Source organism: Vipera berus (assembly GCF_964194415.1).
Source record: "Vipera berus genome assembly, chromosome: 3".
NCBI lineage: Eukaryota > Metazoa > Chordata > Lepidosauria > Squamata > Viperidae > Vipera > Vipera berus.
Window position 1 is genome coordinate 30487773 of NC_138204.1, and position 17234 is coordinate 30505006.

Sequence of the window (17234 nt, forward strand, 5' to 3'; positions counted from 1 at the left end):
TTATGCCTTGTAGGCATAAATAAGTAGTTCTGTACAGTAGTACACTTAGTACAGGCATCGTTTCTATGATGTTTTGATACCTAATATAACACTCCCCAAGTGAAGGGATATAACTGAACAAGTGTGGGCAGCAGAAGACTGAAGAAGATTCCCTTGCTCATACCTATTGAGATATCCAAATTAACTCATCAGTATTTTCATGTACAAATACTGGAATGTACATGAAGAGAAGATATTACCTGTGATTCTATCCTAATGGAGGCTAATATCTGAGTCATATCTACTACCTATAAGCATAGATTTTCCAAGAATTATCAAATTAGAGCAGAAAATTCTGCTCTAAAGAGGACTAAGTCAAGGACAGTCCATAATCACATTATTGTACATTCATTGTCCAAGTGAGAGCGACTCTAACAATATCTATTTAAATGCTCTCATAGAGAAAAAGTAGGAAAAAACCATCTGACCTACTCAAAGAAGGAATGGGCATGACTAAATCCCCTGCATATTGTTAAATAATCTATCCAGCATGGGTAATGATAAAGGGGGGGGGCATCTGCAGTTCAAGAATACCAGAAAGGGCACTTATTACCCATTGCTATTGTAAAGGATGATAAGGGATACTTTACTGCTAAAGGGAAGTCCAGCCCAATTTATGATCAAGTGAAATTATCCAAAGCTTTGCAATCCATCTTCCATACTTCTATTGCCAAGCAAGAAACAAAATCATAAATATGTCTGGCTCAGAGAGACTTTTAGAAATGGCAATCTGATAACTTCAGTGAGCCAAGGAAAAGATAATGATGCAGGCAGCCTTCCTTGTTCTTCTTCGTTTTTTCTTGGATTTATACTCTCAGGTGCAATTCCCAAGTGACCTTGGAAAGCTAATCCATTGAACACATCTAGCCCATCCACAAAAGTTCTGAGTCTTTAAAAAGTTAGTTCAATCTAAAGAAGAACTCTGCTACCTGCATTGCCACTGTTAGTGGCTTAGTCTGTCATGTTAAAAAAAAATGAAATAAATGTTCTTTCTCTTACAAGGATATAAGATGTACAGTCCTAATGTTAAATTGTGTGCTATGTTTTATACTGTGTAGGGAAGGAAGCCAACTTTGTCCATCCTTGCTAATGATGTGGTCCGATAGCAGCCACAAAATTCTATTGGCAAAACCAAATAATTCATCTTTTCACTCTTGTCTTTAACTTTTGCCCTGACAAGAAAAATAGCACAGGATGACTATAAATACAGTCACATTTCCAACGGCTCCCTTTAGAATCTTTTGGAAATAAATACCAACAGTTCACATTGTGCTCTTGATCACCTCTTATTCATTTCAAAATGGCTCATGAAGAAAAAGAAATGCCCCCTATCTGATAATATGGGTGATGGAACAGCTTCCATTACTGAGCAGAGAATAGCATTTCCTGATATGCAAGTCTGCATAAAACAAATGCCTCATTTATATTGGCTCATTCAAACATATGACATAGAGATAAATAGCACATTTCATTCAAAAGAGAAAATCAAAAAGCCAAAAAGGAAACAAAGAGAACAAAACACCTCCTCACCAATAATCAACACCCAAGTGAGCAGATATTAATACCAAAATTAACAATTAAGAAATAAACAATAGCCCAATTAAAGAACCACCAACTCAGACAAACAAGGTAACAGTAAACAACAGACTAATCAAGAAACCAACAAGACCACTCCCACCATCACTGACAGGGCAAGCCACAGGTATATAAAATGAGCACAAACCCTACTCCCTTCTAGCACTGATGATGTTACCTAGTTTGATAATGAAACATATGCTAGAAAACAACCAAGCTAATAGAGCACCAAGGATCTCACTCTTATGCCTCTGTAAGCTAGCCAGCATGGACTAATTTCCTATGCAAATTATTTTCCATTTCTAATAACAATGACCAAATGCATAATGTTTCTAAAGAAAGCAGGTATTTTTAAAAATGCAACAATGCACCTACTTCCATAAAAGAACCTCTCTGGTATGGAATAGGAGCTAATTACTCAGATAAAAACAATCAGTGAAAAAGATTTGATGGATATTATCGCAAACACTCTTACAAATATGGAACTGTGTGCAAGGAACTATATTTCTCTCCTATATACATATTCATGAGCAAATCCATATGGAAGTTTCAGAACTTCAAAGCATGATTGATTTTCCTGAGTTGCTCTTGACCTTTCTGCTTATCCAATTACTTTGCTGTAAAGGAAATCATGGCCCATTGCTATGCTGACCCAACTGCCTACTCTATGGAGCCATTCATATCATATCAATGCAAGCACCCGCTTACAGTCTTATGATTGCAATTGCAGTGAATTGGACATGAACTCACAGCTATTTGCTTCTAAACCTAGGAGTGGCTGGTATACAGTAGGATGATGAGGAATGGAAAAGGAGCCAGCCCAGAGCAGTTGGTATGCCAATATATACACAAATAAAAACAGCTTTATTTTCAAGTTTCTACAAGCAAAGCCCTTCTCAGGGTTTAGATTTTTAGTCCAGTGATTAAAACTGTGATACAAGACTGTTCAAGTTTGCAAAATTTATAATGAAACATTATCTGTTAACAGTGTCAGGAACAGACAAATGCTCATCTCATTTATATTTTTCCCCAGTATAATTATTAATCTAAATCTTGTTTATCACCACTGATTTCAGTTTGAAAGACTGAATTAAATCTACATGCAGGACCAGATGTTTAGTCTTCCAAGCTTTTGGACTCATGCTGGAGCCCATCTTCAGGGAAAGTGTTTCTACCAGAATGTGTGTTTTTGGGATAGTCTATGCATAGTATTTATGGGGTGCCTATTTGTGTGTGGCTTTTTAGCTGTTGATTGGGGTGTTGATGGTTGGCTATTAAGTCACTGGCTATTGTTTCCTTGTGCTGCCAAGTCTTTGATTCCTAAGTATCTGATAAACTGGTGATAAATCAGCATTCCTGGTGACTGACCAGGGGCCTTTTTCTAGGCTTCAGTTATTTTCCTGGCTATTTTTGTACCTGCTCGGTCAACAATCTTAGTGGCTGCAAAATTGAATGTATGTCCTTGTTCATTGCAATGGGATGCTACCAATGAATTCAGGTCTCCTTGTTTTTGACCACTCTTTGTGTTCTTGCAATCAGGTGGTTAGCTTCCTCCCTATCTGTCTTACATAGTCACAGGGGCAATCCAGGTAGGGGATCTGGTAGATTACATTAGAAGTATCTCTCACCTCCAAGCAATCTTGTCAAGGCATGATTTGTCCTCGTATGGTAACCTCTGGGTGGTGTGCAATCCATACTTACAGATGTCAGAAGTTGTGTTCTACTGCTTCCAAATGTTTTTAACGTATAGTTTACATCAGACATGTCAAACCCATGATGGCACGTGACGTCGCCCGATGTATTGCGACTTTTTCCCCATTGCTGGCAATGGGATGGATGCAGTTTTGGCTTGATGCATCCAGTCTGTGGGCTGGCAGTCTGACATGCCTGGTTTACATGCTTTAGTCTTAATTTGATATAAATCAAACTACTGAAGGTTTGCAGTTTTTTTCACACTCTTCACCAATATACTTCCTTATACTGAACAATGATGAGGCAGGTTAATTTGGCAATTTAGGCTAACTCCAGAGCTACTTTCCATTTGTAAGTTTCTATACAGCAATTTTCATGTAGAATGTGTGAATTTTTCATTCTTTTGGATCCATAACTTTATATAACTTGATGTAAACAATAAATTTTCATTCTCCCAGTCAGTTAAGGTAAATTTATATTATATCGAAACACCTGCAAACATAAAAATAAAGGTGATATAGAAATAAATATTTTGAATTTTTTAAATGAGGTCAACTTTGTATGCTGGAAATTCTTCTGAATTGCCCATAAATATTGTATGAGATTTTCAAAGGGGAATAGATTATCAAATGCAATAACCTAAACCATTGTCTTATTTGAATTGAGGACTCTTGGTTTTTCAATATTTCTATCATTCATTTGTGGTTGTGCTTATTAAAGATTTCTGTAGATAGATCCTGAGAACATATTTGTCCATCGTTTAATCACTCTTTCTGTATCTTTTTTGGCTGTAGAAAAATCTCCCAGTCAAGCTACAGTGACAAGGAACAGAGTGGACATATCCTCCTGTGCCATCTTACAGAAGCAATGCTCTAGGATACCTCAGCACCATGAAGGGGTTAGGAGATAACCGAAGCCGCCATCTATCTGATAACCTGGACTCTCCTCAAGACTCTCTCTATGCCACTCAAGATAGGAATCCTTATCTTCTTAGTCCCACAGATTCCTATTCAATGGACCCTCGGTTTCCAACACCCAATTCTCTCCACAGTGACTGCCTCCTTCCACTCAACAACCAGATTTCTAACAGCAGTACATTTCCACGTATTCATTACAACTCTCACTTTGAGGTTCCTGATGAGAACCCCTTTCCAAGTCATGCCCAAGCCACCAAAATTAACAGACTCCCTGCCAACCTGCTAGACCAATTTGAAAAACAACTGCCCATCCACAGGGATGGCTTTAGCACCCTCCAGTTCCAGAGAAGTTCAGATGCCAAACACCGGAATGAAAACCCCGGGAGGATACGACACTTGGTTCATTCAGTCCAAAAACTTTTTGCTAAGTCACAATCCTTGGAAGGTCCTTCTAAAGGCAGTGTGAATGGCAAGAAAGGCACTGAGGACTCAAAACCAAACCGGAGAAGCAAGAGTAAAGATCGTGCAAAAACCACGGAGACTAAACGCAGGACAAGATCCAATATATCAGGCTGGTGGAGCTCAGATGACAATCTGGACAGTGACACCTGCAACTATCGTAACCCTATGGGCCTCATGACTCTTGGCAGGCAGCCTGATCACAGCCAGCCTAAATACTTTATGCATGCTTACAACACAATCAGTGAACATATGCTGAAATCCTCCAAAAGCAATAATGACCTCAAGATCACCACTTGCACCAACATCCCCATCAGCAGTGACTCAAACTACATCAAAAGGGGGTCCTGGTCCACTCTCACACTCAGCCATGCCCGAGAAATGTGCCAAAAGGCTTCAGCCACCATCGATAGAGCGCTGTTGAAATCTAAATCCTGCCATCAAGATTTAGCGTATCAGTACTTGCAGGTGGGTGCCATGCTTGAGACTTCCTTGTGATGATGTGAATGTTGGATAAAGAAAAATTTGATTCTGTTTAGCTAAGGACAAGTCTGCACCATAGCCTAAACCTGTTGTCTTGGTTGTTTCTTAAGCCAACTTCAGATCAGTCTAGGTTGCAATGGCTTGACAATGTGACTGGGCTGATGTTCAGTCTACACTACAGCCAATGCAAGACCTAATCAATTATTCCTATTTCTTGTTCTTCACCTATGTGAAGCCTCACTCTCTGGCTCTGATATAGGGTGATCTACCAGCACCTGCCTTTTCTTTGAGTGTGGGGGAGGAATTGTTCCCTCCTCATTAAGCCTACATTCCTTGATCCCTTTACTTTTCCAGATGTTTGCACTACCTATGCATGCCTTTTTTCCACTCTGTTTCCTTAGACACTAGCAGAAACCTTTTCTTTTTTTCTACCTTATAGTGACATTGTAGCTTTTTTTACTGTGGCCAGGGGGTGGAAAAGCAAAGGAACAACGTTTCACCCAGCCTGAGCAAAAAACTAAGTCCCACGGGGACATGTCAAGATTGAATGAGCATGACCTTTTAGAGTTGAGAATAGTTCATTGATTTAGCAGGCCATTTTTGGATCAATCACAAGATTGTTTTAAAAACAGCAGCTGCTGAACAGCAGAGAATATAGCAAGCCCTATAATCCCAAATGCAGTGGCTGTCTAGGGCAATGACTAGGCACTGGGGAGGAAGGGAAGTGCCAGGCACTGCAGTCAATTGAAACTGGGGGCTGCTTCTAGAATGAAACAAAGCACCAGAGATCATCTGCTCTGAAGGGTTTAAAAGGGTTAGGTTGGAAAAGAGCAGTTTTGAACTGAAGCTGTAAACATTTGTGGGGGATGTATTTGCAATGGGCTGGAGAGGAAGCGGCGGGGGAGGACCTTAGCCATTTTTGCATTCAGAAAACAATGAATGGTTTCTCCTATCAGTGAGCCAAGCTGAAAGTGTGAATCTGCTTTATGAAGTTGGAGTTGCCGTGGTGTATATTTGTAGGATCCCAACTAACTAAATAATTCATTATATGTACTTCTAATTCAAGATTTCTTTCTCTGTTCATACTAAGCCAAAAATAAAACTTGATAGGTAAACTTCATTAGAGACTAACATATTAAGGCTAGCATCATGGAGAGTCTTTCTATTCTGACCTATTGGATGAATACAGCTACTTTTGCTATTATTATTGAACAAATATCTGTATGTTAAACATATGTTGGACAATCCAGTAAAAGTATATACCATAATATATAAAGCTTAATTTGACTATGTGTCCTGTTTAAAATAATACAGCAGGTTTGAGATACCGAGTAATTCAAATCCTTTTGACATCAATTCTTGTCCCTAGGACTCTAGTTTTTTATATCCCCATGTTGGAAGAAAAGTCTTCATTATGGTTCCATCCAAGCCAGGGATAAACAACATGGAGACATCTTTAGGAAGAAGATTACAGTTTATTGCAGAGGAAAGCCAGACAGAAAGATGGATCCAGCAGAAAGGGACTGAGCACTTGTGGGGCATGGGTTTTATACCCCCTGGACTCTATTGTTTGGTTATTTCCTGTGTCACATATTCTGTCCTGAGTCTTTCTGGTATTGATGGTTGTGGGTATGTCCCAGCCCCTGCTTCCCTGCAGCTGGGATATGTCTTTGTCTTCCTAAGCTTCTAGCTCCAACCTTCTTGATGGCTTACATTTGCATGTCTATAGAACTTGGGGGAGGGAGAGGTAGGGCTATTAAGCAAACTGGGCATGCTTTCTTGGTTCAATATCTTTTTTTTAGGAAATATATTTTTCTGCCCTTTTAATATTTCCTTTTCTGGAGAGCTGACTTCCCTCACCTGTGATTTACTCTGTCTTATTCTGCTGTTTTCTGTACTGCAAAACATATATTATATCCAGAGAATAGTGAAGAGAATCAGAACAATTGACCACTTCTTACTAGGCACAGTTGTACGTCTTGGCTCTTGATACACTTAATCTTTATTCAGGAGTTGGCTTACTCAGCAGCAGGTTCACAGACAAAACTAAGAAATATTTGTTTGTTTTTTTATTGCAGGCAGGAAAAAGAAGTCATTTACACAAAAGATTTGCCAACTGCAATATACAGATATCAAGGTCTATATAGAGGTCTATTATTCAGGATTTAAATGTTAGGCCTTTTTATTCTCATGTTCGCCATTGTATTGTTTATCTTGGAAGACTTCTGATTTACATTGATATGATTGTCCCCTCTGGCCTGAAAATTTATGGTTCTGGTCTCACCATCTTGATTCCTTCTAGACCTCCTTCCCAAATGTCATAGAAGATGCAGGGCAGGAACATAGTCTGTTGCCTCCCAAGAATAGCCAATATGTGGGTGGTTCTTCTAATGAATCAAATATTCCAGACTATTTCTATTGTGCTGAGATTCCAAAACACATTTCTCTCTCACTCTCTAAATGGTAAGGAGGGAATACTAGTTTTGTTGTTGTTGTTGTTAGCTGCGAAGTCATGTCCGACCCATCACGACCCTATGGACAATGTTCCTCCAGGCCTTCCTGTCCTTTACCATCTTCTGGAGTCCATTTAAGCTCACACCTACTGCTTCAGTGACTCCAGCCAGCCACCTCATTCTCTGTCGTCCCCTTCTTCTATTGCCCTCAACCTTTCCCAACATTAGGCTCTTCTCCAGTGAGTCCTTCCTTCTCATTAGGTGGCCAAAGTATTTGAGTTTCAACTTCAGGATCTGGCCTTCTAAAGAGCAGTCAGGGTTGATCTCCTCTAGGACTGACCGGTTTGATCACCTTGCAGTCCAAGGGACTCGCAGGAGTCTTCTCCAGACCATAGTTCAAAGGCTTCAATTCTTTGGCGCTCAGCCTTTCTTATGGTCCAACTTTCACTGCCATACATTGCAACTGGGAAAACCATAGCCTTGACTATACGCACTTTCGTTGACAGGGTGATGTCTCTGCTTTTTAGTGTGCTGTCTAGATTTGCCATGGCTTTCCTCCCAAGGAGCAAGCATCTTTTAATTTCTTGGCTTCAGTCCCCATCTGCAGTGATCTTGGAGCCCAGGAAAATAAAATCTGTCACTACCTCCATTTCTTCCCCATCTATTTGCCAGGAATTGAGAGGGCCAAATACCATGATCTTGGTTTTCCTATGTTAAGTTTCAACCCAAGTTTTGCACTCTCCTTCTTCACCTGCAACAAGAGGTTGTTGATATTTCTTAGGTTGTTGATATTTCTTCCGGCACTCTTAATTCCAACTTTTGATTCATCTAGCCCTGCCTTTCTCATGATGTGCTCTGCATATAAGTTAAATAGGCAGGGCGACAGTATACAGCCTTGCCGGACTCCTTTCCCAATTTTGAACCAATCAGTGGTTCCATGTCCAGTTCTCACTGTTGCTTCTTGGCCCACATATAGGTTTCTCAAGAAACAAATAAGGTGGTCTGGTACGCCCATCTCTTTAAGAACTTGCCACAGTTTGTTATGATCCACACAATCAAAGGCTTTAGCATAGTCAATGAAGCAGAAGTAGATGTTTTTCTGGAACTCTCTAGCTTTCTCCATGATCCAGCGTACGTTGGCAATTTGATCTCTAATTCCTCTGCCTCTTCGAAATCCTGCCTATACTTCTGGTAGTTCTCGATCCACATACTGCTGGAGTCTAGCTTGTAGGATTTTAAGCATAACTTTACTAGCATGAGAAATGAGTGCAATGGTGCGATAGTTTGAACATTCTTTGGCACTGCCTTTCTTTGGAATTGGAATGTAAGCTGATCTCTTCCAATCCTGTGGCCACTCTTGAGTTTTCCAAATTTGCTGGCAAATTGAGTGTAGCACTTTTACTGCGTCTTTTAAGATTTTGAATAGCTCAGCTGGAATACTGTCACCTCCACTAGCTTTGTTGTTGCTCAGCTTTTCTAAGGCCCACTTCACTTCACATTCTAGGATGTCTGGCTCGAGGTCAGTGACCACCTCATTGTGATTATCAGGGACGTTAAGCTCATTCTTGTATACTTCTTCTGTGTAATTTTGTCACCTCTTCTTAATCTCTTCTGCCTCTGTTAGGTCCCTGTCGTTTTGGTCCTTTATCATGCCCGTTTTTGCATGAAACGTTCCCTTCATCTCTCCAATTTTCTTGAAAAGATCTCTGGTCCTCCCTATTCTGTTGTTTTCTTCTATTTCTTTGCACTGTTCATTTAAGAAGGCATTCTTATCTCTTCTAGCTATTCTCTGGAATTCTGCATTCAATTGGGCGTATCTTTCTTTTTCTCCCTTGCCTTTCACTTCCCTCCTTTCCTCAGCTATTTGCAAAGCTTCCTCAGACAGCCATTTTGCTTTCTTGCATTTCTTTTTCTTTGGGGTGGTTTTGGTTGCTACCTGTTCTACAATGTTGCGAACCTCTGTCCATAGTTCTTGAGGCACTCTGTCTATCAGATCTAATTCCTTAAATCTATTTGTCACCTCTACTGTATATTCAACAGGGATATGATTTAATTCATACTTGAGTGGCCTAGTACTTTTCGCTACTTTCTTCAGTTTAAGCTTAAACTTTGCAATGAGAAGCTCATGGTCTGAGCCACAGTCAGCTCCTGGTCTTGTTTTTACTGACTGTATAGAGCTTCTCCATCTTTGGTTGCAGAGCATATAGTCAATCTGATTTCTGTGTTGACCGTCTGGTGATGTCCATGTGTAGAGCCGTCTCTTGGGTTGTTGGAAAAGAGTGTTTGCGATGACCATCGTATTCTCTTGACAAAATTCTATCAGTCCGTGTCCTGCTTCATTTTGTACTCCAAGGCCAAACTTGCCTGTTATTCCGGTTATATTTTGGCTTCCTACTTTAGCATTCCAATCCCCCATGATGATAAGGACATCATTTATTGGTGTTAGTTCTATAAGGTGCTGTAGGGCTTCATAGAACCGGTCAATTTCATCCTCTTCAGTACTGGTGGTTGGGTCATAGACTTGGACTACTGTGATATTGAATGGTTTTCCTTGGATTTGAACTGAGATCATTCTGTCATTTTGAGGATTGTATCCCAGTATTGCTTTTCCTACTCTTTTATTGACTATGAAGGCTACTCCATTTCTTCTGAGGGATTCTTGCCTGCAGTAGTATACCTGATGGTCATCTGAATTGAATTCACCCATTCCTGTCCATTTTAGTTCACTGATACCTAAGATGTCAATGTTCAGTCTTGTCATCTCTTGTTTGACCACGTCCAACTTGCCTTGATTCATGGAACTTACATTCCAGGTTCCTATGGAGAAAAAATCTTTACAGCATTGGACTTTCCTTTCACCACCAGACACATCCACAGCTGAGCGTGCATTAGGCTTTGGCCCAGTCGCTTCATTCTTTCTGGCGCTACTACTATCCCTCTGCTCTTCCCCAGTAGCATATTGAATTTGAATTTGAATTTTATTGAATTTATATACCGCCCTTTCCTGTAGGACTCTGGGTGGTTTACAGGGTACTTAAAAAATCGATACAAAAATTCAAAACAATTTAAAAAGATTAAATTAAATCCCTGAAAAAATATAAAAAACCCCAATTAAAACTCTCAGCCTGGGCTGGAAAGCTCGAAGAGCCAGGTCTTCAGGTCCCAGCGAAATGAACGAAGGTCGGGAACAGTCTTAAGCTCCACAGGCAGCTGGTTCCAAAGGGCAGGCGCACCCACAGACAAGGCCCTCCCCCTGGGTGTTATCCTCTGGCAATCTTTTACCAGCAGCACCCTGAGAAGGCCCTCCCTGTGGGAGCACACAGGACGAAGGGAACTTGATGCCGGCAGCAGGTGTTCTCTCAGATATCCCGGACCCAAGCCATTTAGGGCTTTATAGGCCATCACCAGCACCTTGAATCTCACCTGGAGGGCAACCGAAAGCCAATGCAGCTCACGGAGTAGAGGTGTTACATGGGAGTATCAGGAAACCTCCATCACAACTCGTGCGGCTGCATTCTGCACCAGCTGAAGCCTCCAAGTGGTCCTCAAGGGCAGCCCCATGTAGAGAGCATTGCAGTAGTCTAAACGGGAGGTCACGAGCACATGAGTGACTGTGCATAGGGCATCTCGGTCCAGGTAGGGTCACAACTGGCGCACCAGGCGAACCTGGGCAAAAGCCCCCCTGGTCACAGCTCCTATGTGATCTGCAAAACTGAGCCGTGAATCCAGGAGGATGCCCAAGTTGCGAGCCCTATCAACGGGGGGTAACACCTCACCGCCCATCGTTAAAGATGGAATAGTCTGGTTAACCCGAGATGCCGGTATGCACAGCCACTCAGTCTTGGCAGGATTGAGATGAAGCCTATTTCTCCCCATCCAGACCCAGACCGCCTCCAGGCAACAGGATCACGGTGAGGGCATCACTGGGTTGGTTCGGGGTGGAGAAAAAAAGTTGGGTATCATCAGCGTACTGATGATACCCCACCCCGAAACCACGAATGATCTCGCCCAGCGGCTTCATATAGATGTTGAACAGGAGGGGGGAGAGAACCGACCCCTGAGGAACTCCACAAACGAGAGATCTCGGGGTAGATATCTGCCCTCCCGTCAACACCGACTGCGAGCGGCCCAGGAGATAGGAGGAGAACCACCGTAAAATGGTGCCTTCCACTCCCAACCCCCTGAGACACCGCAGTAGGATACCATGGTCGATGGTATCAAAAGCCGCTGAGAGATCTAATAGGACTAGGACAGAGGAACAACCCCTGTCCCGAGCCCGCCAGAGATCATTCACCAGCGCGACCAATGCCGTCTCCGTGCTGTGCCCGGGCCTGAAACCCGATTGGTACGGGTCCAGATAATCAGTTTCCTCCAGGAACAGAGGAAGCTGATGCGCCACCACACTCTCAACAACCTTTGCCAAAAAGCGAAGGTTGGAGACCGGACGATAGTTATTTAAAACAGCCGGGTCCAGGGCAGGCTTCTTGAGGAGGGGTCTCACCACCGCCTCCTTCAAGGCGGCGGGGAAGATACCCTCCTTCAAGGAAGCAGTTATTACTGCCTGGAACCAGCCTCATGTCTCCTCCCAGGCCGCATAAACCAACCAGGAGGGGCACGGGTCCAATAAATTGGACGCCTTCTGACCTGAGGGGCTCATCTTCCAGTGTCATATCGTTTTGCCTTTTGGTACTGTCCATAGGGTTTTCATGGCAAAGATACTGGAGTGGGTTGCCATTTCCTTCTCCAGTAGTTTTAGAAAATAATATATACTGCTCAAAAAAATAAAGGGAACACTTAAACAACACAATGTACTGTATTTAATAGTAGGATGTCTTATCTTGTGTTCCCTTTATTTTTTTGAGCAGTATATTTTCAACTGGCTGGAAATTGCAAGGAAAATGCCAAGAGACTTGATTGATGCAATTACAGGAAATGGTCCAGAAACCTAGGTCCTAGGCATTTCAGCTTCTATGTATAGAGATCTCATGGAAGAGAGAAATCTGGTAGAAAGCCAAATCTGATAGCCAAAAGTAATGGGGAAAGCAGAATGTCTTCTGATTGTTACAGCAAAGAGTTTTAGGAGCTACTGTAGGAAGCATGAGATTGTAAAGGAGCAGGTTGACATCCTGAGAAAAACAGAAACCCTCTGAAGAATGGGTAGGTAAGGAGGCATTCATGGCAAGAGTAAAAGAGATGGTTGGTCCCCGTGGAAGTTTTGTGTCTGTGCTAACACACATAAATCCTGCTGTTACAGAATACAGATTCAATTAGTTAGGAAAGGACTTTCCAATTAGTCTGAATCTCACAGAATAAGCTTGTGCCAGAGGAAGAATGTCTAACTTCTCTAGGTGCAGAATGAAAGAAGGTTGAAGGGTAAAAACGCTGGCTTACATAAGAAAGCATCAACCTGCTTGCTTTATAGCACAAAACTAAGACATGTGAAAAAAGCATTGCATGAGCTATTCAAAAATCTATAAGTATTCCAAATTCCCATGATAGTTTGGAGCTCTCCTTCAATCATAAAGCATGCCAAAAAGCTTCTATATAGGGAAAAGTTCTGGTATAAAAATATTGTTTCTTTCATGTGGCAGGAATTGCCTGGAAAAGATTATTCAGAGAAGGATGTTGCCCACAAACCCAGGAATGTATAGTAAAAATACAGCTCTTAAAGCAAAATTAAAAGCATCAACCTGAACTAAAGGATAGCTAGATCTTAGGCCAAGTACTCTTCAATATCTTTATAAATGTCTTAGATGAGGGAAATGATGGGGAACTCATCAAATTTGCAGATGACACTAAACTGGCAGGAGTAGCCAACACCCAAGAAGACAAACTCAAGATCCAAAAAGATCTTGACAAATTTGAACAGTGGGCCCTATGATCCAACCAAATGAGTTTAAATGTGGAGAAAAGCAAAGTTTTACATTTAGGCAGGAAAAATCAAAGGTACAAATACAGATTAGGTGAGACCTGCCTCAAAAACAGCAACTGTGAGAGGGACCTTGGAGTCCTAGTAGATGATCACTTGACTATGAGCCAGCAGTGTGAAGCAGCAGCCAAAAAAGCTAATACAATCCTGGGTTGTATAAACAGAGGCATAGAATCAAAATCACGCAAAGTATTATTACTGCTTCATAAAGTCCTAGTAAGACCACACCTGGAATACTGCAACCAATTTTGGTCACCATATTACAAAAAAGATGTTGAGAATTTGGAAAAAAAATTCAGAGAAGAGCAACTAAGATAATCAAAGGCCTGGAGACTAAAACATACAAAGAACAGCTACAGGATTTGGATTTGGCTAGTCTAAAGAAAAGAAGAAATAGGGGAGACATGATAGCAGTATTCCAGTATTTGAGGGGCTGCCACAAAGAAGAGGGGGTCACATTATTCTCCAAAGCACCAGAGGGCAGGACAAGAAACAATGGTTGGAAACTGATCAAAGAGAGAAGCAACCTGGAATTAAGGAGAAACTTCCTGACAGTGAGGACAATTAACCAGCGGAACAGCTTGCCTCCAGAAATCGTGGGCACTCCATCACTGGAGATTTTTAGAAGAGGCTAGAGAATCACTTGTCTGAGATGGTATAGGTTCTCCTGCTTGAGCAGGGGGATGGACTAGAAAATGTCCAAGGTCTCTTCCAGCTCTATTCTATTCTATTCTATTCTATTCTATTCTATTCTATTCTATTCTATTCTATTCTATTCTATTCTATTCTATTCTATTCTATTCTATTCTATTCTATTCTATTCTATTCTAGATCTGAATCACAGAGAAGGAAACCATTGTATGGCATGAATAAAGACTTGTCAGCTATAAAAATCTCACTTTCTTGATAAAATAGCATGGATAGTGAAACAAAATTGGGTATACATCTACTGTAACATCTGGTAAAGCCCAGAAAATGCTATGCAACCCTGATGATACAGTAGAGAATCCAAGACAGAATGAGTTCTCCTTTTAATGGATCCATCTAAGTTCCTTTTACAGAATACAATATTCCTAATAGTGAAATTTATGAAAACCAAAAATTTAGTTTAGAATTGAGACTGCAGTAATGAAGGCATTGAAAAACAGCTGAATTTGATCAGTAGGAAAAACAGGATCCTCAGGGTAAAGGAACAGATCACCTAGATACATAATCCTAAAATCATGAAAAATATGATCTATAAGTTTTTGAAACACTAAGGAGCTGTTACTCAATCAGTAACAGCTCAAGCTTTCCATAACAAAAATCAAAGGTAATTAAATATTTGTGACATTATTTTCATTCAAATCAAATTGTAAGTCCCCCTCAGACCCAGAAATGTGTGCCTCCTGTTTCAAGAATTCACAAATTGAAGGAAATGGCTAATGATACTTAATAGTTAATTAGCAGATTTCTGAACCTTTAACATGAAGGGAATCATGCAGAGGAATATCCTTCTTGATATTCCTTCAAATAGGCTAACTAAGTATTTGACACTGGATAGGGGTATTTTACAGAAATCTGAGCTACAGAAAGATTGATTATGCAGTCACACAACTGGTGGGACAAAGTCTGTACTTTTCCATTTCCAAACACATAGGTATAGTCTACAAATTTAGCTGACAAGTTGGAGGTACATTTGATAAGGTGTGATAGGTAGCAGTACTTTGAAACTGAAGGTTAAGTGTCTGGCATGCCAGGGAATCAAAAATGGTATTATCTTGTTCCCAAAGAATTACAGTTAAGAGCCAACCATCAGTGTATCAACTTGAATAGCAATAGCACTTAGACTTATATACCGCTTCACAGTGCTTTTACAGCCCTCTCTAAGCAGCTTACAGAATCAGCATATTGCCCCCAACAATCTGGGTCCTCATTTTACCCACTCGGAACTCCTGTGCCACCATGGGAATTGGATAGACTGAGTGTTCAAAACATCTTCATGCAATGGAGGATTCAGTGAAGTTGCCTTTAGTTTTACTTCAGACTTTTCTGTAACTATTAAAAGACAGGAATAACTGAATGCCAATACGTACTGTAACTCTGCCTGTCTAGTTTCACATAACTTCTGGTTGCACCATTCTCTAGGCCCTTGGAGGCTGAGACTACTCATTTCCCAGCAAGCCAGATCTGAGATGTTTAGGACCTCTACTTAACAAAATGCCTTCCATTTTCAAAAGTATAACACTTTGTCAATGCTTTGGAAGTGTGTGTGTTTGTGGGAGGAGGGTTCTAACAGAACACACACCTGCAAATTAGCCAGATTTTCTACAATATCAACACAGGCCTTGTGCGCATTGGCACTTTTCTGAGATAGGTCATGCAGCTCTGCTAACAACCATCTTCATAGATTCAACTTTCAAAGTGAAGCAGGAGGAGGGATGAAAGAGTAGTATTGTCTTTCTTTCCTACTGGTGCTCTGGCACAATTCCTTGCACCTTCCATTCAAGCAGATATTAATTATTGCAGACATTGTCTCTGGGGTTCCCTTATGAATGAGTTTGTTTCATGTTTCATTTGATAGTCCCTTCTTGAACTGGTCAATTAGCCTGAGCTAACAGTGAAACTCAGCAGCATCCTTTTGTACAAATTGCTTACCGTGTCAGAAATGACAGATTTCATGATTGGTAGTCACTTGTTTCATTGGCCATCTAAGTCTTCAGACATGCCAAAAATAACTGTAGTAGTCTAAGTCTAGATTGTTCTAAATTCTTTCTGTCATTGAGCTAATTATAAACTCTATGGGTTTTCTTGGTGCAAAGTCATCTGGTATCAGGTATTGTTCACATTGATTAAAGAAGACAGTAAATGTGCTTGGATTGTCATAATCTTTATCAGGCAGTGAGAAATGGTTTCAGCAATTGTCGCAGTGTCTTAGGCCAAGTTTGGTATGGGAATTGCAGATTATGATAGATTCTGTCCCAAATGCTGGACTAGGTAGTTCATCATCTAGATTAATTGCATGGTTCTTGATTCAATTGAACAAGGCATTAGTAACTTGTTCAGTGATAAGCAGAAATGCAATAGGATATGCAGCTATAATTTAATCTGAGGTGTATAGTAAGGGGAGTAGGAGTAGCTAAATCTAATTGGCAGATTTTACATCAGGCACAGATGACTATCTGAATCTTGTGAAAACTTAACCCTCCAAAAAGTAAACCTGTGCTTACTTGGCAGGAGGCTCACAGATAGAACTAGCCAAGATTGTCTTTTCATTGTAACAAAATGAACAAACAAAACAAACATTATAAACAAAAATGAAAGAGCCTTGGTGGAGCAGTGGGCTAATGCCTCCTTAAGTAACACCAGCTGCCTGCAATTAGTGCAGGTTCGCATCCCACCAGGCTCAAGGTTGACTCAGCCTTCCATCCTTCCGAGGTAGGTAAAATGAGGACCCAGATTGTTGGGGGCAATTAAGCTGACTTTGTAATAATGCCGCTTGGGGTGTGTGTGAAAGCCCTAATAAGCAGGCATATACATAGAATGAAGGCTACTGCTAAGCTTGTAAGCCGCCCTGAGTCTTCGGAGAAGGGCGGGATATAAATGGAATTAAAATAAAATAAATAAATAAATAAAATTATATATACACAAAATATTTGTCTACTGTAGTACGCAGAAATCAAGATCTATATGCATTTACGGTAGTTT

At 40.9% G+C, this 17234-nt stretch overlaps 1 protein-coding gene across 3 annotated transcripts in view; it reads left to right on the forward strand.

The window, feature by feature from the left end:
• Window positions 1–4196: 4196 nt before the first annotated feature.
• The window catches only part of DLGAP4 (DLG associated protein 4), a gene marked incomplete at its 5' end in the record, with an annotated part of 144301 nt that continues 131263 nt past the window's right edge, over window positions 4197–17234 (forward strand). For all 3 annotated transcript variants that reach the window (XM_081325673.1, XM_081325674.1, XM_081325675.1), the window contains one exon: window positions 4197–5150. In XM_081325673.1, coding sequence (XP_081181799.1) covers window positions 4197–5150 — 954 coding nt within the window. The remainder of the gene's footprint in view (window positions 5151–17234) is intronic.